Here is a 22,875-nt window from a genome sequence, read left to right as displayed (position 1 = left end):
GCCCAGGCTGTGCTCAAGCTTGCCATCCTCCTGCCTCGGCCTCCCAGAGTGTAGGGATTACAGGTACTGTATACACCACCAGGCCAGGCTTCTTTTTTGTTTACAGAGAGGGTCTGGCTACATTGTCCAAGCAGGAATGGAACCTCCCATCCTCAGCCTCCCTAGTACTGGGGGTCACAGGTGTGTGCCACTTACCAGTTGTTTTCCTGTTTTTGCCCAGAGAGGAAAGGGTCTGGCTGAGAGCTTTATTCTCTGCCCTCCACCCCATGACAAAGTGTGTGTGTAGGGGGGAGTGCACTTCCCTCTGTTTCTGGGCTGGTCACTGACTCAGCTCAGGGCACCCCTGGCCCCTGTCCAGCTCCCTAAACCGGTCGGGGCCCTTCTAAAGGCTTATTAGAGGGGAGAGGCCCCCATCTCCATTCCTATCTTCCTTTGAGGACTCAGGATCTAGGCATCAGGGAGGCCGGCCCTCCAGGGGACAGGGACGGGTGCGCGGCCTGCAGAGGAGAAGGCCGCGGCCGTGGGTTCTTCGAGGGCGGAGCCGGTGGGGCCGGGAGGCCCGGGCGCCGCGGGGCCGCGGGCGGGGCGAGCTGGTCGCTCCCTGCTCCCTGAGAGCTGTTGGACCTGTTGTCCCCCCTCCACTTCCGGGCTGCTGGGGAGGGGGACTGGGCGGCCTCTTTCCTCCCTCTTCCCCAACCACCTGTCTCGCCGCAGAATCCCACAGTACGCAGAGCCAACGCGGAGCTGGTGAGCGGGGCTGCGGGGGGAAGGGGCTGCGGACTCGGCCTCGGGGCAGCGGGAGCGGAGGAGCTGGAGCTGGGAATCTGGTTCCCTGGAGGGACGGACTCAGGCTCAGGCTTGTCCGGAGAGCGGGGGCCGGGAGCCCCGACTCCTGGATCCCGGGGTGAGGCTGCGTAGGTGGGGTCAAGACTACTGGGCTCGGGGGAGCAAGGGGGTAAGTCCGGAGGGAGGAGATGGGGTGGCGCTCGGGGAAGCCGGGTGATCGAGGGGGCTGCTTGGGGGGGACCGAGGACATCTGGCAAGCATGAGGCTCGGGGTCGGAGAGCCTGGGAAGGGGCGTGCGAGAACCCCAGCCTCAAATCCCGGTCCCTCCGCCGGGGGCGTGGTGCCCTAACCGCCTCAATTCACGCCCCGCCCCAGAAAGCTTCAGGCCACGCCCCCGGAATGCTCCGGGCCAGCCTTTGAACTCCGAGCCCCTGCCCCCTGGGAGGCCTCTCCGAGGCCACTCCCCCACGCCTCCGGGTCACGCCCCGACCTCCAGGCCACGCCCACCCGCAGCCACCCACAGCGACCATGGGGACTCCGAGCAGCCCGGAGAAGGGTTCTCCGTTGCCGCGAGTCCCGGAATGCGACCTAGAGGGCCAGCCCCGAGGAGCTGCCCAGCCGCAGGGGCGCCCGGAGGAGGCAAGCGAGCAGGAGGCTCCTGAGGCCCCAGAGGAGCTACCGAGCTGCCGAGGGGCTGAGCAGCAGCAGGCCGAGGAAGAGGAAGGAGAAGGCAGCAGCACCGAGAGCACCCGAGACGAGGTGAGGGCCAGGGGCGACAGCCACGGGAGACCTCAGACGGACAGGGGCTCGAGCAGGTGTCTGGACAAAGAGATAGCAGACAGGGAGAGACTAAGAAACGTGGACAGCAACCTGGGAGAGAAGCTGGGAGCCCCAGAGAGACAGAGGTGGACCGAAAGGGTGGCCACAGACAGTTATAGGTGAGGATCAGACAGGCGACACCCAGAGGCCAGAGACCCAAAAGAGACAGAGGAGAGTCAGAGTTCAGAGAGAAGGGGTTAGAGTCAGAGAGAAACCCGAAAACAAAAGGCAGAGATACTCAGAGAAACGGAAACGGGACACAGGAAAAAAGAAAGGACACAAATTTTGAGAAATACTGCGAAAGAGAGCCCTAACGATTCGGAGGCAGGAGACAGAAGCCCAGAGAAATTGAAGAGACAAAGACCTGTGTGAGGAGAGGGACGGAGATCTGGGGACTACACGAAGGTCACGCCGAGAGGAGACTTGGACAAAGAGCGACACTGATCGGAGGGTCAGCGGGCCGCTCTGCCCCACCCCGATCTTAAATACAAGCCCAAGACTGCTCCTGGGCTTGGTGGTTGAGTTGGGCCCATTCTGTTCCCCTGAGGGGTGTGAGATGGGGACCAGATTTATTCAGTGACTGCGGGAGCCACTTGACCACGCCCTCTCCAACTTCAGCCCGGGACCACGCCCCCTGTGCGGATGCCGGCCACGCCCCCTGCTCCCGTTCCCCCTGGGGAAGGGGTGAGAGAGGCGGCTCGGCGGCTGCGAGGGCAGCGGCTGGAGGCGCTGACCCGTGTGGCCCTGATGGAGCAGCGCGTGAAGGAGCTGCAGCGCCAGAAGAAGGAGCTGAGGATCGAGGTGAGGCTGCGGGCCACTTGGGAGTCAACCCGCCAGGCCAGGCTCAGCCCTTCCCTCCCACGGGGTCGGATTCTGGGTGCCCAGCTCCATCTTCTCTCCAAACCCTGATGCCTTCTGTGTCTTCCTTCGGAACCCAGGAGTTCAGGCCCCCGGACACCCCCTCCCCTCCCAGCCGTCCCCAGCCCCGGCCTCTGGAGCCCACGCCTAGCTTTCTCCTGGCAGATGGAGGTGGAGGTGGCCCTGCTGCGGGGCAAACTGGCCGGGGAGCGCGTGGCGGCCCGGAGGGAGGAGGAGCGGCTCCGGGAGCTGCTGGCGCCGCGGGCGGACGCCGAGAAGGGCCGCGAGCAGCGGGAGCAGGTTGGTCTGACGCTGCCTCTGCGTCCCTCTCCATCCCAGCCCGGTCCGGCCGGTGCTCCGGGCCACGGGGCCGGGGGCACCCTCATTCCCCGAGGGGGCGCTCGTGCTGGAAGAGGGTGAGAGCCAACGCCTTGGCTTGTTCAGTTAACATCGGCTGTCCATGGCTTTAGCGTGTACAACTTACAAGTAAGAACTGCTCTTTTTCTTGCTTTGTGGTACTGAGGATTGAATCCAAGGAGAGCTGAACTACACCCCCAGCCCTTTTTATTTTTTATTTTGAGATAAGGTCTAAGTTTGCCCAGGCTAGGTTCAAATTTTACACCCTCTTGCCTCAGCCTTCCGAGTAGATAAGACTACAGGCATGTGCCGCCTCATCCCCTTATTATCTCGCTTTTAAAATTAGGTGGTAAGGGCCGGGGATTTAGCTCAGTGGTTTCTCCGCCTGCTGCACAAGCGCAAGGACCGGAGTTTGATCCCAGGTTCCAAAAAACCCCCAAAACCAAATTAGGTGGCAATAAATAAATAAAAATTAGGTGGTATGCCAGGGATGGCCTACATAGTGAGTTCAAGGCCAGTCTGAACTGCATAGTATGACCTTGTCTCAGAAAACAACAACAAACAACCCCCCCAAAAAAACCTCTAAAAAGCAACCCCCCCAAAAGAATTAGATGGCTTGTTTGAATCAGGTCCTGGAAAGGCCGTGAGTTGTGCTTGGTTAATGTGTCATACGTGTGGGTTCATTGTCTCCTGTGGGTCTCACCCACTCTGTCTGCTCCATACTATTTGTTGGAGAAACCAAATCTTCTGTCTCAGCAGCAAGATGTGGCCGGTTGCCTACCTGTGGGGATGGGCAGTGACCTCTGTTTCTGTAAGCAGGTGGTCCTTTGGCTCCAAGGCTGAATCTGATGTCCTTGGGCCTTTGGGGACATCATCTGTGGAAGTCCAGCCCTCCCTGATCTCCTCTGAAGAACCTTTGTCTAAAGATTTTAACATCTACCTGTGGGCACTGCTAGGAGGTTATCATTATAGCTTGGCAAATGGAGACTTTGCAGTTGGGTCAGTCTTTCTCTTGTGAAGCATCTGGGGTATGGAGTTTCCTGGGGCTGGTCCCAAGCCCTCATTTACAGTCAAAGAGCCTGAGCTCTACATGCCCTGCGTCCTCTGATTCTGCCTCCTAGGTCCTCCTTCTTCCCCTAGACCCAGAAGTCTGGCTCCAGCCCTCTTCCCTGATTTCTGAGGCTCACCTTAAGCCCACATCCAGGAAGCCTTGGATTATCCCAGCAGAAATTGTTCCCTGCATCATGCTCCCACCTCTCCGTGTTTTGGGGTGGTGATTGCTCTGGGTGTTAACTGGCTGTGTCTCCCCCTGGTGAACAGGTCCTGGGTCTGACCCACTTCTGGGAACCCAGTATCACTCAGCACAACACATTTAGCATTAACTCCTTCACTCATTTCTTCTTTTCTTTTTCTTTTTCTTTTTTTTTTTTTTTTGAGATAGAATCTCACTATATAGTTTAGACTGGCCTTGAACTCATTATGTACCCCAGGCTGGCCTAGAACTGGCATCGATCCTCCTACCTCAGCTTCCAGAGTGCTGGGATTACAGGCATGCACCACCACACCCAACTTTCTTCACTGATTTCTTTTTTTTTTTTGGTACCGGGTATTGAACTTGGGTCCTTGAGCTTGAGCAGCAGGTGGTGAAACCACTGAGCTAAATCCCCGGCCCTAATTTCTTAAAAGCCTGTTTACTTGGTGCCTGCTCTGGGCCAGGCCTGTACAAGAGCAAACTGGATAGGTAGGGGCCCCTGCCTTCCACGAGCTGACGTCCAGGGCTGGCCAGACCCTTCAGGCTGAGCTCAGGCTGAGGCCGAGAGCCTGGTTGTTGTTTCAGGAACAGCAGCGACTGTGCCAGGAGCGGGAACGCGTGGAAAGTCTTCACCAGAGACTCAGAGAAGCCCGAGGACAGCTTGACTCGCAGCCAGAGGACCAGCATGAGTGGCTTCTGCAGCAGGTGCAGGAGGTGAGTGCTCCTCAGCATCCACCCAGGGGTCTGCTGTCCAGGCTCAGGAGTCCAGGCTGCAGCCCTCTTCCCTTAGACCTAGGAGTTCTGGCTCTAGGTTACTGTTTCCCTGGGATCCAGGGATCCAGGCCTCCAGCCTTTTGGTGACCCCATCCCCAGCTAAGGGAACAGCTGGAGGTGGCTCAGCGTGCCTATGAGGACCTGGAATTCCAGCAACTGGAGCTGGAGAGCCGGCAAGAGGAGGAGGAGGATCAGGAGAGCCCTGGGGCCCAAGCACCAGAACCCAGAGTCCAGGAGCTTCAGGGCAGTGTGGCCCAGCACAAGGTGAGTCTCCGCACATTCGCCTTGCCTCTGTCCTCTACTCTTTGACACTTATTGTGCCAGACATGGTTTTAATCATTTTGTGAGTATTCACTCATTAAATCCTCATAGCAAACCTATGGGGCAAGTCCTGTTCTTTTGTTCCTATATCAAAACAAAGGAACAGTGGGGGACGGTGGCACACATCTGTAATCCCAGGCTGAGACAGGAGGATTCCAAGTTTGAGTCTAGCCCACACAACTTAACGAGACCCTGTCTCAAATAAAAGTGGGGAGGTCCTGGGGATGTCACCCAGTAAAGGCTCTTGGTTCAGTCCCCAGGACCACAATAAATGAGTGCTTAGGGTGCTATGGGATGCTCCCACAATCTTTTCCAAGGTCACTTAATTCATAGAGGGTAGAGTTGACATATAGATATTCTTCATTGAAGACCTATCTGTGTAACGACTGTTCGACCCGTGGCTCAGACTGATGACTTGCCTTTTTGGGGTACAACATGCTGTCTTATTTGCTGATTGTGCAGTGCAGTACGGCACTGTAGTTTTATGTTCTGTTGTACTTTACAGTACTGCATGTAAGAATATGCAAATAAAAGCAAAGTCAACAAGTTGGAGTTTCTCTGACCATGTCTTTGTTCTGAATATTGTATGACTGGTTGCAGGAACAGAATTTGGTAGTTAAACGAGGAATGTCTCATAAACCTCTTCAGGTTTCACCGCCTCACTCTGTGCCTCACAAGCCTTTATCCAAAACAGATGTACCCATGGCCCTTCATTTGTGCCTCCCTCTCAAGGCCCTGACAAGGCCTGTGTGAAAAAGGGCCATGTTTCACTATACCCTTTGGGATTGAAAAGCTTTTGGTGGGGGCTCTCCTTCCTTCGCTTCTCCTGATCCTTTTCCTATCCCTCTTTTCCCTTTCTTTGTCTCAGATGGTTCCTGTATGTTTCTATTTTGTTTCCATCTTGTCTCCTTTCTCTGCAGTTTGTCCACATCTCTGTGTTGAGTCTGTTCTGGCTGCTGTTCTCTGGGGCTGCTCTGCTTTGTCTCCCTGATGGTCCTTTTCTTTCTGTTCTTGACAACTGTCTCTGGGTCTCTGTTCCCCTTGGTCTCTGCCTGTACATCAGATCCTCCGTCTCCTCTGCCAATCTGAGATCTTTTTTAGATCCCCTAAAGAGAAGAGGGCACTGGGGAGTTTAACTCAGGGTCCTTGGCCCTGGACACTGAGATCCTGTGGTTTCGGGAGAGGCTGGGGCCAACCCCAGGCCCTTAAGGAGGACCCCCTGCCCCGGGAAGGTGGGCTGGGGCCCTGTGGCAGCTGAGTAACCAGGCAGGGTGTTCTCAGTGCCGGATCCAGGTCTTGGAGGAACAGCTCAAGTCCCTGGGGGACCAGATGGCAGCTGAGATCTGGGGGCTGAGGCGGAAGAAGGAGGAGGCCCTCCAGGCCCTGACACAGGTGAGTTTGCCCTGAGAGACCTGTCCTTAGGCACCTGTCCTGAGTCCTCACTTCTGCTGGCATCCTGCCATCTCCCCGAACCTGAGATGTTTCCCAGCATCAGGAAAGCTGTGGGGATAGCCCATTCTGACTCTGAAATGTGGTAGCCATGATGTCTTCCCCTAGGAACGGAGCCGGCTGCTGGAGCTTAGTCGTCGCCTTCAGGGAACACTTGGTGGGGATTTCTCTGAGTCCAAACAAGCGCACACTAAGGTATGGGGATTTTGAGCACCTATCAGACCCTCTTCCCTCAGACCCAGGGGTCCAGGCCCAGCCCCTCCCCTCTCAGATCCAGGAGTCCAGGCCCAGCCTCCTCCTGAAGACCCCTGGTATCTTTTATCCTTGGTACTCAGGAGTTCAGGCCCCAACTGTTCCTTCTTAGAAAAGCAGTTGTTTTGCCCACAGACCTCACCCTGGGAGACTGTGGACATTAAGGATTGCAGTCTGACATTCCGGCCCCCATGTGACCAGACTTTTGTTTTTTCCATCTGAAAAATGGGCCGCCTTGGAGTCTGACTCAGAACTTGTGGAAACTAGTGGTTTCTCTGTAGTCCTTTGTTTCTCCTTAACCTTTGTCCCCTCTCCCCAGCTGCTGTTCACCCAGAAGACAGACCGCCAGCTGGTGGTGCTGCAGGACCCCTCTGTCCACCCTGCTGCCGGCTCTACCTCTTCCTGCCTCTTTTCCGTCTGCAGCTCCCTGCAGGTGCCTGACCACTGCCTCCCGAGTGTCCATGGCCATGTAGTGGGTGGGAGGGCTGAGGACAGAGCCATCTACTGGGGCTCTGCCTGGGGGTGGGGGAGACGAGGAAGGCTCACCAGGGGTATTCGATGGCTTAAGTTTAAGTTTCTTTCCTTTCTTCTGCCTAACACCCCAATACTCCCTCACAAGATGGGAGCATGTGCGCTCAAGAGTACATTTTTTTTTTTTTTTACCGGGGATTGAACTTGAGTCCTTCCACTTACGCAGCAGGCAGCGAAACCACTGAGCTAAATCCCCGGCCCAAGAGTACATTTTTTAAGTGACCAAACAGAATCTATTGATAAGGTCTCCTCTCCTCACCCATATGGGTCCCTGGGCCACCTCCCAGAAGCGGTGCAGCTACTTGTTTTTGATCCTCCCGGAATGCCCTAAAATGAGGGCCCCTGGGGCTGTGGGTATAGCTCAGTAGTATAGTGCTGGCCTAGCATGCAGAAGATCCTATGTTTAGTCCCTGGCAATGCAACAGAAACAAACCCAAGCAAACAACCCACCCCCCAAATCTGGGCCCCCATCTTCTTAATGATTTACTCATTGAACATTTTTTCCCTGTGTCCCTGGGATTCAAATCCAAGGCCTGGCATGTGAGATAATTGGTCTACTCCTGAGTTACACCCCAACCGGAGTTGCTACACAATATTTTTTTAATGAAATAAAGTAGAAAATACCAGGGTGCCATGTATGAAGTAAGGATGACTATCACATGAAAAAGTCCTGTTTCTCTTGCAGAGGCCTGTAGTAAGCGTTTACACATTGGTACCCCTCATTATATCATATAAACTTTTTTTTTCTCCAAAAGTGTGTTATAGGGAACAGGGAGTGGATGTTGCCAGAATCTCTGGCATGGTCCTAGCTTCCTGTGAGCCACTACAGCACAAGGTGAATTAAAGAATAGACAGGAAACAAGACTTAGAATTAAGAAGCTGAGTCTTGGGGCATGATCAGTGCTGCTGTGGCAGCAAAGACAAAGGCCCCCAAATGCATCCAGTATTTATTGAATACAATTGTGGGAAGGAATAGGGACCAGGGTATGCTTAGAAGGCATCTAGTGAAATACTTCTGAACACCTGGCATGATGGTGCCAGGCAGGGCTGTAAGGAGTAAGCGTTGCTTCTATTGCTTGGATAAAACAAACTGGTACTGGGACTGGGTGCAATTAGCAAGCAACCCATTGGGTCAGTGAGAAGCCATATTCAAGGGAAAGGATTTTAATTGGGGTCACACTGTCCTCAGATGCAAGTAACTCCACAGAGTCCTGCCACTTCACAGACCAGGGCTTAGGCCTCGGTGACAGCCATTAGTAAAGGAGCAATACTAGCCCAACTCTGCTACCTGACATGCCCATTTGAGGCATGTAAGTCTTTGGTATGACTCCTGATATAAAACAATATAGCCAAATTAAGGGAGGCAAGAAGCAGGTGCCCCTCATGGCCCACTAGTACTGGGCAGGGATGTCTGCTACAGTGTGTATATTAGCTATTGGTGGGCTTATTTATTATCTGGTACTAGAAGTTGAACCCAGGGCCTTTACACTGAGATATATCTTCAGCCCATTTTTAATTTGTTTGTTTGTTTGTTTTTTTGGTACCAGAGATCGAACTCAGGAATTTGCACTTGGAAGGCAGGCAGCAGAACCACTGAGCTAAATCCCCGGCTCCGTTTTTAATTTTTGAAACAGAGTCTTGCAGTGTTGCCCAGGTTTGGCTTGAACTTAGGATCCTCCTTTCTCAGCCTCACAGGATGCTGGAATTACAAATGTGTGCCACCATGGCTGGCCTATTTTTGATTAATTGATTGACATTGATGCCAGGAGTGCTGTACCACTGAGCTACATCCCCAGTCTTTTATTTATTTAGTACTGGGGATAGAACTTAGGACCTTGCGCTTGTGAGGCAGGCAGCAGCTCAGTCTTTTATATTTTTTGAGACAGGGTCTCGTTAAGTTGTTCAGGCTAGTGTGAAACTTATGATAGTCCTGCTTCAGCCTCCTGAGTAACTGAGATTACAGGCCTGTGCTGCCACACCTGGATAACAGAGCTACCTTTGTCTATAGGATGGTTATTCAGTTCCTGCAATGTAAGCACCATGTGCACATAGGTTCAGCCTATACATCTGTGGGTTTGCTTGGTGCAGTGTCTAAGGCATTGGCTGGAGGTGACATTGGCAGAAGGAAGCAAAGACTGATGGGAAGCACAAGTGCTTTGGTCTGGGATTCCTCTCTTATGTAGTGGAGCTATCACTTCCCCAGTCCGAGAGGTTTTAGGCGCTTACAGGAGCCTGCAGAGTGCCAAGACAGTTGTCCCTTGGGACCCACTGGGGACTGGCTCCAGGAACCTTGCGTACACCAATGTTTGAGGAAGCTCAAGTCCCTTCCATGAAATGGTGTGGTGTTTGTATATCAACCTGTGTAGATTCTCCTGTATGTGTTAAATCATCTTTATGTTGTTGGGGTTTTTTTGGTACTGGGGATCAAACTCCGGTCCTTGCGCTTGTGCAGCAGGCAGTGAAACCACTGAGCTAAATCCCCGGCCCCTAAATCATCTTTAGACGACTTCTAGGACCCAATACAACAGGAAGCTGTGTAAATAGTTGTGCTGCAGTGCGTAGGGAATAATGATGAGAGGGAAGTCTGGGAGTTCAGTACAGATGCAGTTTTCTTATATATTTTGGGGCTGTGGTGTGTTTGAATCCATGGATGTGGCACCTGTGGATACAAAGGTCCACAATAAACAGTTAGGCACATAATAAGCTCTTGATCAATCTTGGCTATTTTTTTTTGCATTTAAAATTTTTTATTGGTACATTTTAGATACACATAATGATAACATTCATCTTAGGGAATTTGTACCTGTACACGATATATCTTGCTTCTTCTTTTTTTCCCATTCCCTCCCCTCCCTTCAATCCCTCTTCCCTTATTTACAAAAGCTTTGTTTCCATTTTTCCTTCTATGTTTTTTCTTGCCCCTTCTTTCCTTTCCTTCTTCCCCCTCTCTTGTTCCTCTTTTCTTTTTAACATTTTCTTTCCATTTACCATTATCTGTTACACATTTTGGTCCTTATTTACATTTTTGGTTTCTCACACCAGAGAAACAATTCAATATTGAAATATGTGTGTCTGATTTATTTCACTTAAGAGTAAGGTCTCTAGGTGCATCCATTTAGCTAGAAATGTCTCAAGCTTATCCTTCCTTATGGCAGAGTAGTACTCCATTATATAAAAATCTCACATCTTCTTTATCCACTCATCAGTTGATGGGCACTTGGGCTGTTTCCAAGATTTAGCTATTACAGACTGTGCCGCTATAAACATGGATGTGCATATATCACTGTGGGATGATGCTTTTAATTTTGGGAAGATACCAAGAAGAGGAATAGGTGGGTCAAATGACGCCTCTAGTTTTACTATTTTGAGGAATCTCCACACTGATTTCCACAGTGGTTGCACCAGTCTACACTCCCACCAACAGTGGAGCAGGGTTCCTTTTCCCCCACAGCCCTGCTAGCATTTGTTATTGGTCGATTTCTTCATAATAGCCATTCTTTCTGGGGTGAGGTGGAATCTCACTGTTTCAATTTGCATCTCTCAAATGACCAGTGATCTTGAGCATTTTTTCATATTTATTTCCACCTTGGCTATTAAAAAAAACCTTCTATTATTTAAAATAAGTATAGAAAATCACTTCAAACAAATGCACAGCCTTTGTTTTGTGTTGTTGAGACAGAGTCTCACTATGTAGTTCAGGCTGGCCTTGAACTTGCAGTGATCCTCCTCCCTCGGCTTCCTGAGGGCTGAGATCACAGGCGTGCACCAGCATGCCTGGCTGCACAGCTTCATTATGTGGGGACACCTGTGGCAGGACAGAGCTGGCAGCCACCCCGGAAACCCAGCACATGCCTGCAACAGTGACAGCCTCTGTCTGCCCCTAACCCTCAGCTGATTCTCAGAGTACCATCTCTCCTCTTTCTTTACGCTCTCGCACTTGAGTGTCTACCCCTAAATACTGTAGTGCAACCTTCATGTGTACGTGTCTTTTATATCTCCCTTAATCTGTAGGTTTCTCCCTTCCTTCCTTCCTTCCTTCCTTCCTGCCTTCCTGCCTTCCTTCTTTCCTTCTTCCCTTCTCTTACTGTCCCTCCCTCCCTTCTTTGTAGTGGTACTAGGGATCGAATCCTGTCCTAGCTACCATTGAGTTACATCCTCAGCCCTTTTATTTTATTTTTTCTTTTGAGACAGGGTCTCACTAACTTGTCTAGGTGGAACTCTAACATGAGACCCTCCTGCCTCAGCCTCCCCCAGTGCAGGGGTTACAGGTGTGCACCACCAGGCCTGACTTCTCATCCATTTTTTGTTTGTTTGCTTTTTTGTTTGTGATGCTGGGGATTGAACTCAGGGCATCTGGCATGCTAGGCAAGTACTCTTAACATTGAGCTACAGCCCAGTCCACTGTTTCTTTTCTCTCTCTCTCTCTTTTTATATTGGGGATCGAATTCCAGACTTTGCACTTGCGAGGCAGGTGGCGGAACCACTGAGCTAAATCCCTAGCCTGGTTCTTTTATTCTTTATTATTCACACAGAAATGTTGCTATTTTTTCTTTAAAACATGATTTCAGGGGCGAGCGATGGCACAGAGGCAGGGTATATGTGTAGCATGTGCAGCACTTGGGTTTGATTTCCCAGCATCATGGGGGGGAAATATATTTCATTTTTTATTTATTACTCTCCTTTTCTTTTTCTTGTTTTTATATTTCACTTATTTATTTGCTTAATTTTTGTGGTACTAGGAATTGAAGCCAGGAGCTTGTGAATAATAGTTGCTCTACCAGTGAGCTACATCTCCAGCCCTTTTCTTATCTCTTATTTTAAGCCAGGGTTTTGCTAAATTGCTCAGGCTGGTCTTGAACTTGTGATCCTCTTGCTTCAGCTTCTTGAGTAGCTGGGACTATAGACATAAGCTACCAGGCTGGGCTTATATTTTGTTTCTTTAAACTTTGTGTCTTTTAAAAAGTACTCTCAAATTGACATTCACTTTATTGTTCTCTCTTTCTGTCTCTGTCTCCACATACATAATATGCCCCCCCCAAATTATTCTTTGTTTTCTGAACCACATATTTATCCCTAAATAGTTCTATAGTTGTTGCCTAAGGTCAAAGCTGTTCTTTTATATAACCACAGGTTTTTTTGTTGGTACTGGGGATCGAACTTGGGCCCTTGTGCTTGCCAGGCAGACAGCAGAACCACTGAGCTAAATCACTGGCCCTTATATAACCACAGTTTAATGATCAAATTCAAAAAACTGGCATTGAGACAATCCTATCTAACATCCACAGATATTATTCATATATATATATATATATATATATATATATATATATATGTTGTTGTTTTTTTGAGACAGGGACTTGTTATGTAGTTCACCCTGGCCTTGAACTCACTGTGTAGCCCAGGTTGGCCTCAAATTCATGGCGATCCTCCTGCCTCAGCCTCCTGAGTGCTGGCATTACAGGTGTGCACCATCACGCCTGGCATTATTCGTATTTTACAGGTTGTCCCATTAATATTTTTTCAAACATAAATTTTTCTTCTGGTCCAGGAACACAGGTTGCACTTGGTTATCATGTTCATTGATTTTTAGAAAGCTAACATTCCCCCTTGTTGGAAATTCCAGTGGTATGTGAGGATGCTGCTATCCCCACCCGGGTCACCTCCTGAGGGCAGGTGGGTCGTCAGTTTCTTATTGTCTTCGCGGATGTCCTGTATGGATACAGTTGCCCTTGCTTATGCTTCCCCCACTGAGGCCCTGGCAGTGTACTCTGCATGGTTATCTTGGAGATCGTGTCCTACTTGTGTGTAAAGAGCAGCCTCCACATGCACACTCTGCGGAGTTGCCCACTGCACAGCGGAGCCATGGTGCATTTACTGTGTGCTGCTCTGATGGGCTCGAGCTGACCTCCAGGCTTTGGTTAGCACAGGGGCACTGCAAGGAACAACCTTGAATCCACATCCTTTTGCACGTGTCCAGTGTGTCCATCCATAGGCTAAATTATTAGGAGTGGAATTTGGACTTCAGTGATTTATGCATTTGTCCTCTCTTTTTTTTTGTTTTTATGGTCCTTGAGATTGAATGCAGGCATTTTGCACTGAGCTATATCCCCAGCCCTCTTTTACATTTTAAAAAATTTTGAGACAGAGTCTCACTAAGTCACTAAATATCTAGGCTAGGCTCAAACTTTGGATCTTCCTGACTCAGCCTCCCAGATTCCTGGGATTACCGTCATGCACCACCATGCCAGGATGCATCTGTCATTTCAATTAAAAAAGTCCTGGTCTGGGAGCATTTGCCCAGCATGTGTGAGGTCCTGGGCTCAATCCTCACACTGCAAGAAAGGAAGGAAGGAAGTTAGGAAGGAAGAAAGAAGATGAGGGAAGGAGGGACAGAAAAGCCTAACTGGCCTCCTCCAGCAAAATACCCCCAGCATTGTCTGAGAGCATTTAGGTAAAAACAAACAAACACAACAACAACGAAAGTTTTATTGAGATATATTTCATGTATAATACAATCTATTCATTTAAATTGCCATCTATCCATCCATCTAATCTATTATCTATCTCTCTTATCTATTATCTATCTTTTCTTTTCTTTTTTTTCTTTTGGTACTGGGGATTGAACTCTGGACCTTGTGCTTGCTTGCAAGGCAGGCACAGTGCCACTGAGCTAAACCCCAGGCCCTATCTGTCTGACTATCTATCTGGTGCTGGGGTTGGAACTCAGGGTCTCACACATGCTACCACGCACTCTGCCATTGAGCTGCACCCCTACCCAGTGCATTTTAATGTGTTCAGAGTTGTAGAAACTATCATCACAATCAATTTTAGAATATTTTTATTAGTCCCAAAGCACTTCTGCACTCCTTAGCCTTCACCCCTCAATTCCCTCATCTTAGTCGCTGGCAACCACTATTCTGCTTCCTGTCTCTGTATTAGTATCTGCCTGCTCTGGACACTTAGCATAAATGTGTCGCAGATCGTGTAGTCTTGTAGCCGGCTTCTTTCACTCAGCATCACGTGACAGTAGGGTTTTGGGTCTGTGCCAGTTGGGTGGTGGTTGTACTTGGCAGCCTCTGACTTTCCAGTGAGCGGGATCATCCCAAGTGCTCAGGTCCCGTGTGTTTTCAGGGCTCCATTGGGCTCCAGAGGACCGGAAGCCTGTCCTGGAAGCGGGGGGAGAGGGCGAGCCAGAGGGGATTGGCGCGGCCTGTGTCTCTCCATTGTACCAGTGAGGACGCCTCCCCTTCCCCACCTACCCTCCTGCCCCCATCTCCACCTATCCTGTGGGCGGCACAGAGGCGGGGGTGAGGGGTGGGGAGAAATAGGGGGGCTTGGCCGGAGTGTCCCGGCCTCCTCACCTTGTCCTCTCTCCCCAGGAGCCCTTGAGGCCTCCGCTCTGGCATCGGCAGTGGCGGCCTCTGGAAGACACCCCCTCTATCAGCTGCTGAACTGTGGCCCTAGCAATGGGTGAGATGTCAGGGAGAAGGGGGGACAGGAGGAAGAGGCCCGGCCAAGGTAACACGCCCCACCCTTGTTCCCTCCACCCAGCTGCCAGGTCCTCCACCCGGACATCGCCCACATGGAACAGCTCCTGCAGCGGGCTGTGGCGGAGAGGGAGCGGCTGCGCCAGGCCAGGGTGAGACCCCAGCCCTTCCACCCTAGGGAGCAAAGATCCTGCCCAGCCCCTCCTTTTGAAACCAGGGATCCCAGACCCTAGCCCTCCTCCCTCAGACTCAGGGTCCAGACCCCAGTCTTCCTCCCATATCTTGTGAGTTGGCAGCCTCATTCATTCCTTCACCTTAAATCCACAGGAGGGCCAGAAAAGGACCACAGAAGGCTCCGAGGGCCCGGCTGCTCCTGCCATCATGGTCAGTCCCACCTCTGCCCTCTCCCTCTTCTCTCCCTGTGCACTTTCCCCTTTCTTACAGCTCTCTCTTTTCTCTTCTCCAATGCAAGAATAAAGGATTTGGGCTTGGGAAGGGAAGGGCAACTAAAGGTCCAATTTCTGTTCCCATTTCAGCTCAGTCATCTGGAGCACAGCATGTCCTTGGGTAGCTTTCTGTACTTCGTTGTTCTTAGTTTTTAGGGTTTTGTGCGTGTGTGTGGTGCTCAGGATTGAAACCAGGGCCTCCTATACAGTGGTACCTCAGTTCACAAACTTAATTCTTTCCACGATTCTGCTTGAAGAATTTGTTCCACGATTCTGGTTGCAGTCAAAATCGTGGAAAGAATTAAGTACCCTGAGCTAAATCCCAGACCCCACTTCTCAGTACCTCAGTTTCCCTTCTATATGCTGGGGACAATGTTAGCAGATACTACAGAATGAGAGCAAGTTTAATTTTAATTTTAATTTTTGGTACTGGGGATTGAACTTGGGACCGTGTGCTTTCGAGGCAGGCAGCAGAACCGCTGAGCTAAATCCCTGGCCCGAGAGCAAGTTTAAGAAATATTTTTATTATATATATACTCAGGAGACTGAGGCAAGAGAGTTCAAATTCTAGACTGGGCTGGGCAAGCTTAAAAAATAAAAAATGCATGGGATGAAGTTTAGTGGTAGAGACTTCCAGGGTTCAGTCCCAGTACAGCACACAAATATTCAAATAGATGCAGAGGGGGAGTGAATCAATTCATAAACTCCTTGTGCCCACCATGCTGTTCCCACAATTTCCAATAATGAATCTTGTTTTACTTGCTATCATTGTTTAATTAATCCTATGCCTACATCCCTCTCTGTACTGAGATTTTTGAAAGTAAAATTCCAGATAGTGGATGCTTCAATCCATACCTCACTATGGTTCTCCAAAGATGAGGTTTCTTTTTAAAATTTTAACATAACAAAAATTCTACTGACACACTTTATGAGATTATTAATAATTCTTTAGCATGTAAATATATAGGTCCATGTTTCTATTTCCCTACTCTGAAATGTCTTTTTATGGTTGGTTTATTTGAATCTAGATGTAAACAAAACACAGGTGCATTTGGTTAAATGCCTTTGAAATCTTTCTTTTTCTTTGGCATTTTACCCAGGGTGGGCTAGAATTTGAAATCCTCCTGCCTCAGCCTCCAGTGTACTGGGGTTATAGACATGCACCACCACACCCACCTTGAAACCTCTTTCAATCACCAAGAGTCCTTTTCCCCTTATCTTTTTTAAAAATGCCAATTATTTGGGAAAAAATCAAGCCATTTGTCCTGTAGATTTTTAAAATATCCTGCTTCTTATTAAAATTTTACTTTTAGGAGCTAGGCATGGTGGCACACACCTGTAATCCCACCACTGGGGAAGCTGAGGCAGGAGGATTGCTGTGAGTTCTAGACCAGGCTGGACTGCCTAGTGAGTTCAAGGCCTGCCTGAACTACATAGCAAGACTGTCTCAAAAAAAATTTTTTTTAAACTTTTTAACATATTAATAGCATGGATATATTTTGTTAAAAGAACAATACAGTACTGAGAAATAAGGCTACTTTCCCCCTCCCTGATTGCATCCCTCCACAGGCATTTTTTTTTTATTGTTAAGAAGTCTTTGAATTTTTTTTTTTACACTTTCCCATGTGCTTACAGTGGATCAAACCATAGTTTGTAAATTTATTTGTCCCATCAACGAGCACATCATTCCTAATCTGCCTTTTGTTTTCCCTACCATTTGCCCTCTTATTCATTTCTGCCACTTTATATTGAACACCCACTGTGTTCTAGGCCCTGGGTTATAGCCTTGACCCTAATAAAAAGCCCTGCCCTCCAGGAAGCTGATGTTTAGTGGGATAATAGACAAAAAGACATCAATAAGTAAAATAAGAGCATAACAGATGCTATTAGAGCGGGGAGCAAGATAAAGTGGGAAGGGCAGTGGAGCCTTCTGTGCGGTTAGGAGTGAGTTTAACCTCATTAAAAATGAAGCAGTGCTACATGGAAGCAGTTTCCCCCGCTTTGTGGCATCATGATTTATTAAACAGTTCCCCTCCATGCACTGTAGCCTCACCCCACGCATGAATGTCTTTTGTGCAAGTGAGCAGGCACCTGCCCTCTAGGATGTGTGGCTGGAAGCAGAGTGGCTGGGCTGGAGCTGACTTCCTTTCCTTGATGGGGCTCAAGGGGGCTGATACCCTGTGTTTCAGTGCAGGGGATGGAGGCTTGCAGAGGGCTAGGCGTTCCGTGGAGGTGGCACAGCCAGGGAGTGATGGAGTTGAGAGTCCCACGGCCGTCTCTGCGCTCAGCTCTGCCAAGTCCTAACTGGGTGACCTTAGTGAGCCACTGCTTATCTGATGCCTCCCTTTGCTCATCTGCCAGACAAGGACAAGCATGACTTTGGAGAGATAATAAGGCCCCCTTGGCCCAGTGCCTGACACATAGTGGGGGCTTCTGTCCTTGGTGATGGTGCAGGGGTTCCTGCATGAATGAGGCCAGGTGCCCCGTGTTAGACCCCAGGCTCTCCTGGGTGGTTTGGAAACCCAGCCTTCCCTTCCTGGGTCCCAGGTCCTTCCCCACTGCCTCTTTCTCCTCCTTTGTCTCCAGCTAATATATCTCACCTATTTTGAGCCCTTCTTGCTCTGCTCTCACTTTAGGACTCTAAGCTCCCTGTACTCAAAGTGTGGTGGATAGATCCACAGCATCTGTGTCCCTACCCCACAGGAGCTGGTCTCACACACACAGCCAAACCTCTACTCCATCCCCTGCTCTGGAATGACTGATTCTGTCTGCATTAAAAAAAAAATCCATAGGGGACCTTAGCATGGTGTTGCATGCCTGTAATCCTAGCACTCTGGGAGGCTGAGGCAGGAGGACCTCAAACTTGAGCCTAGCCCGAGTAACTTAGTAAGACCTTATCTCAAAGTAAAAAATAATAAAAAAGGCTGGGGATGTAGCTCAGTGCGAATGGAAGTCCAATCCCCAGTACCCCACCCCCACCCCACGCAAATTCACAGGGGTTTTGCTTGCAAGAATTGGTTTGAGGTGGGCCAGAGATTTAGCTCAGTGGTTCTGCCGCCTGCCTCACAAGTGCAAGGTCCTGAGTTTGATCCCCAGTACCAAAAAAAAGAATTGGTTTGAGATACACTGCCCTACGTCTCAATTTGACCTTGGGGATCATATCGTCCATGCATATATTATTCAGAAAGAATGGAAGGGATCATGCTTGCCTCTGGCCATGGCTCTAATAAACAGTAGATACTTTCATTGGCTTCAGTCTTCTCCTTTTCTCTTTATGACCACCTGTTATCAGGTCTCTGCCAAATGAGGCTGGCAGCTCTGGCTGTGTGACTTAGATCTAGCGATTTAACCTTTCTGAGTCGTGGTTTCCACTTCTTTTTTTTTTTTTTTTTTTGGTACCGGGAATTGAACTCGGGTCCTTCTGCTTGCTAGGCAGGCAGGTGGCAGAACCACTGAGCTAAATCCTTGGCCCTATATTTTTTAAATATAGTTTTATTTGCTATTAGAGACTTTTGTGTGTGTGTGTGGTACCGGGGATCGAACTCTGGACCTTGCGTTTGCAAGGCAGGCGCCAGAACCACTGAGCTAATAAATCTCTGCCTCTTCCACTTCTGTAAAATGGGGATTAATATACAGTACTTACTCCCCAGCTGGAGGGGGCAGAGAGCCTACCTAGAAAGTGCCTAGCGCAAGATAATAATTTCTAATTTGATCATAGTAAAAATAATAATAATGCAAACTGAGTTCATGTATTGATCACTTACTATTTGGTCCTTGTTTTACCGAGTAGCACTGGGCCCCCGTTTGGGGAGCCTGACCCCATCCACGGCCCTTTCTCTGATACACACCTGGGGTTTCAGGATGAGCTCAGGAGTGTGGAATACCTGGATGTGCGCTCTAGCACTGCTGCCGCCTAGAAGCAATGTGTGACCTCGGGTGGACTTATTGTGTGTCTCTTCCTCAGTTTACTCATCTGTAAAATGGGGCTCAGAGGCACTGTCCCATGGGTCAAGGAATCGGTGCTCACAAAGCCCCGGAAGCATTTTGCATTTTTCACCCTCGTCCCTAGAGCTAGGAAGGACTCCAGGCTGCAGCACGCCCCTCCCCCACCGGCCCCTTCTCTGCTCCCCGCAGGCCCCGCCCGCATCCCCACCCCACCCTCCGGCTCCCCGAATCCTGGATCTCCGGCAGCATCTGGAGCGCTGGGGCCACAGCCCCGAAAGCTGCCCTCACGTGCGGGTGTCAGGGGTCTGCTGTCGCGGACCCCTGGTGAAGATGGGCGGCCGCATCAAGACCTGGAGGAAACGATGGTTCTGCTTTGACCGCCAGGCCCGCCGCCTGGCCTACTACGCAGGTAACCCCAGCCTGGTCCCCTGGGCCCTGAGTTGCTGGAAGCCCATCCCGGATACCTTTCCCGAACCCCAGGGATGGGGCGGGGGGAGTCCTAGTCCCAATTTTAACCCTCTGGCAGGATTCAGGAGTCTGGGTCCAGCCTCTCTTTCCCAGGGCCCCGGAGTCCAGATCCCCTGTCCCTTTTCCCTTAAGCCCCCCCCAGAATCAGACCCACAGCCTCCTCTGTGACATCAGTGTAGTATAATTCTGTCTCCCAGACCCCATTTTCCTGTATTTTCCTAGGAATACGAACCCTCTCCCACCCCAATACTAGGAGCTGAGGACTCTGCCTCCCTGTATGAGGAATCTGTGGTTTGGAGCCCTCCTTGGCTTCCTTCCCTTCTCAGGGCTGTGGGACTCCAGCGCCCCGGACCCATCCCCAGATTGTCCAGTCTCATCTCATTTCCCACCCATGGTATCTCAGGGACCTTTAGACTGTGACGACATGTTCCTCCTGAGTTCAGTGACCTGGGCCTCAGACAGACACAGAGAGACAGACAGAGAGACACACACACAGCTCTCACTCTCCCTCACCTTCCTCCTCCAGACAAGGAACAGACCAAGCTCAAAGGTGTCATCTACTTCCAGGCTATCGAGGAAGTCTACTATGACCACTTGCGAAACGCCTCCAAGGTGAAGCCCCGCCCCTTGCCCCCTGCCCTTTCTGCTTCTTTAGCTCATCCCCAGAAAGCCACCCACACCCAGTACTGCCCGGGTCTCCCTGTCCAGTACTAGAGACCAACAGCTCCTGGCACTGCAGAGACCAAAAGAGAGCTCAAACTCTGGCTCTCAGTCATTATTAATTTTCTTGGACAAAAGCATTTCAGGAAAAATTTAACAAACACTGCCCAGGGTACAGCAGCAGAGTGTGTACTTAGCAAGCATAGGCCTTACGTTCAATCCAGCACTGGGAAGAAAAGGAGAAAAATGCGAAAATTGTTAAACTCTGATGCCAAGCTGGGAATAAGTGGGAGCATCTAAATGAAACTGTCATTACTCAGCTTTTGCCCATAGTTGCAAATGGGAATGAGCCCCCTGATGTTAAATTTATTTTTCCTTTGTAAAAGTGCAGTGCCAGGGGCTGGGGATTTAGCTCAGTGGTTTTGCCGCCTGCTACACAAGTGCAAGGACCTGAGTTCAATCCCCGGTACCAAAAAAAAAGCAGTGCCAGAAATTTAAATGTCGGCAACAGATACAATGTTGAGAGTGCTCTGTATAGAGAGGGACCGATCATGGATTTTAAAGTTTAAAGTGGAATCTCAGCTGGTGGACATCAGGAAAGTGAGTTTTCTTCTCCAGCCTTAGTTTTCTCATCTGGAGAATGGGCATACTTCAACCCATTCTCTAAGGGTTAAAAACGTAAGGGATGAAAGAGATTGTGGGTTTGGCCAGGAGGTACTCAGTTAATGGTTTCTAGACACTTTCTCCAGTAACCAACCAGGGGGATCTAGATATTTTGGGGGGGAGGTAGAATTTTTATAATACATTAGTGTCCATTAGTTTTATAAAATATTGGGTTTCAGGGCCGGGGATTTAGCTCAGTGATCTCCCAGGCGCAAAGACCAGAGTTCAAACCCCGGTAAAAAAAAAAAAAAATATATATATATATATATATATATGGTTTCAATGTGGTATTTTCCTAAATGTTATATACAAATTTTGGTCATATCCATTTCCCCATTTCCCCATTAATCTCCTTTAACCCACACCCCCACCCCCGCTTCCTCCTTCTTATTCCCTTCCTCTTGTCTAATAGTCTTTGAGGTGGAATTTCAATGCCTGTATTTGTTTGTTTGTTTTGAGAAAGGGTCTTGTTATGTAGTCCAGCCTGGCTTTGAACTCACCATGTAGCCCAGGCTGGCCTCAAATTTACCGAAATCCTGCTGCCTCAGCTCCCTGAGTGCAGGGATTACAGGTGTCCACCACCATGCCAGGCCAATGCCTGTTATTTCTAATACAGAATAAGAATGCATATATTTCTAAGAAAGTAAGGCTGAAAGAGGGGGACATTGGTCCTCTTGTTAAAGTCCTTTTGTTCCCAATTTAATAATAGCATTCTATTATAGCGCTTTTGTTGTGTTAATTCAAGTAATCCTCTTAACCCAATGAGGTAGGTAGCACCATTTAGGAAGACAGATGAGGAAACTGCAATTCACTGGCACTCAGCCTGTAAATAGCAAGACTGGGATTCGAACACAGGCTGTGACTAGTGTGTCCCCCTAACCACCCTCTTCTCTGTTTATTCCAGAGCCCCAACCCCCGCCTGACATTCTGTGTCAAAACCTACGAACGCCTTTTCTACATGGTAGCCCCGAGCCCCGAAGCCATGCGCATTTGGATGGATGTCATCGTGACTGCCGCTGATGAGAACCACGCGCCTTAAGGGGCCCCGCCTCCCCGGGGACGGGGACGTCCAGTGAAGCTCCGCCTGCGCACGCAGCGGCGTTTCTAGGCCCCGCCCACTGCCGAATAAACCTGCGGCGGCTGCGGTTCAGGAGGCTCAGCTGGTCTGAGTCACGGGTTCTGGGCTGCAGGTGCCTTTTTCCCAGACGCCCGACGGGATCGCCACAAGCACTGCCTGGGGCAGGACGAGGATTTCGGGGTTGGAAGGAACTATTTATTGGTGCTCCTGTGTGTGATACCGAATTAAACATGGTGGAAAACGAAGTTGTTGCTGTTGTTTCCAGCCCAGGTGTGTGTGTGCGCGAGTGGGGTTCAGCCCCTAGAGAGGACGACTGAGCAAAGGGTACCTCTGAGAGCCACGCGTCCCACAGCCAGTTTTCTCTTTAGGAATGAAGACCTTCGACACTAAGGCCATGGCTCGAAAAGGGGGTGGGAGGTATGTCCTTTGTGTTTTGCTTTTTTTTTTTTTTTTCTTTCCTGGCCTGACTGGCCTGTTGGCGATTTCTATGAACTGGGGGCCCTCCCTCCCAGCCTTCCACCCAGTTCCTCATTCCTTAGATTTTAGTTCAGTAAACCCCTTCCTCTAGGAAGTCCTCCCGGACTCTCCTGGCTGGGCTGGGCACCTCCTTTGGAACTCCCCCAGCCTATCCCTGAGCACCTGGCTTATCACTGGTGATGGATCTGTGTGCCTTATAGACTGGGTACTCCTTGAGTATAGCCAGGGCTCCTCTGGTGACCTCTGAGCCCC

General features: G+C 49.9%; 1 protein-coding gene across 3 annotated transcripts; it reads left to right on the top strand.

The window, feature by feature from the left end:
- Positions 1-316: 316 nt before the first annotated feature.
- On the top strand, positions 317-22,391 carry Phldb3 (pleckstrin homology like domain family B member 3). Of its 3 annotated transcripts, none has more exons than XM_013068632.3 (16): positions 317-747; positions 1,300-1,545; positions 2,224-2,406; positions 2,629-2,763; positions 4,658-4,786; positions 4,946-5,110; positions 6,449-6,559; positions 6,725-6,811; positions 7,188-7,301; positions 14,531-14,630; positions 14,779-14,869; positions 14,951-15,038; positions 15,214-15,270; positions 19,467-19,686; positions 20,272-20,357; positions 21,973-22,391. In XM_013068632.3, exons 2-16 carry the CDS (start codon positions 1,315-1,317, stop codon positions 22,105-22,107), a joined length of 1,932 nt encoding a protein of 643 aa, XP_012924086.2. In that variant the 5' UTR covers positions 317-747; positions 1,300-1,314; the 3' UTR covers positions 22,108-22,391. The 3 variants fall into 3 exon arrangements, with proteins under 3 accessions (XP_012924086.2, XP_012924085.2, XP_012924084.2); XM_013068631.3 differs by having other exon boundaries at positions 1,283-1,545; XM_013068630.3 differs by having other exon boundaries at positions 1,162-1,545.
- The last annotated feature ends 484 nt before the right edge of the window (positions 22,392-22,875 follow it).

The sequence above is a fragment of the Heterocephalus glaber genome, unplaced genomic scaffold (genome assembly GCF_053883595.1).
Source record: "Heterocephalus glaber isolate CG9 unplaced genomic scaffold, H.glaber_assembly_v1.0 deba00001744, whole genome shotgun sequence".
Lineage (NCBI taxonomy): Eukaryota > Metazoa > Chordata > Mammalia > Rodentia > Bathyergidae > Heterocephalus > Heterocephalus glaber.
This window is presented reverse-complemented; position numbering and strand designations above follow the sequence as displayed.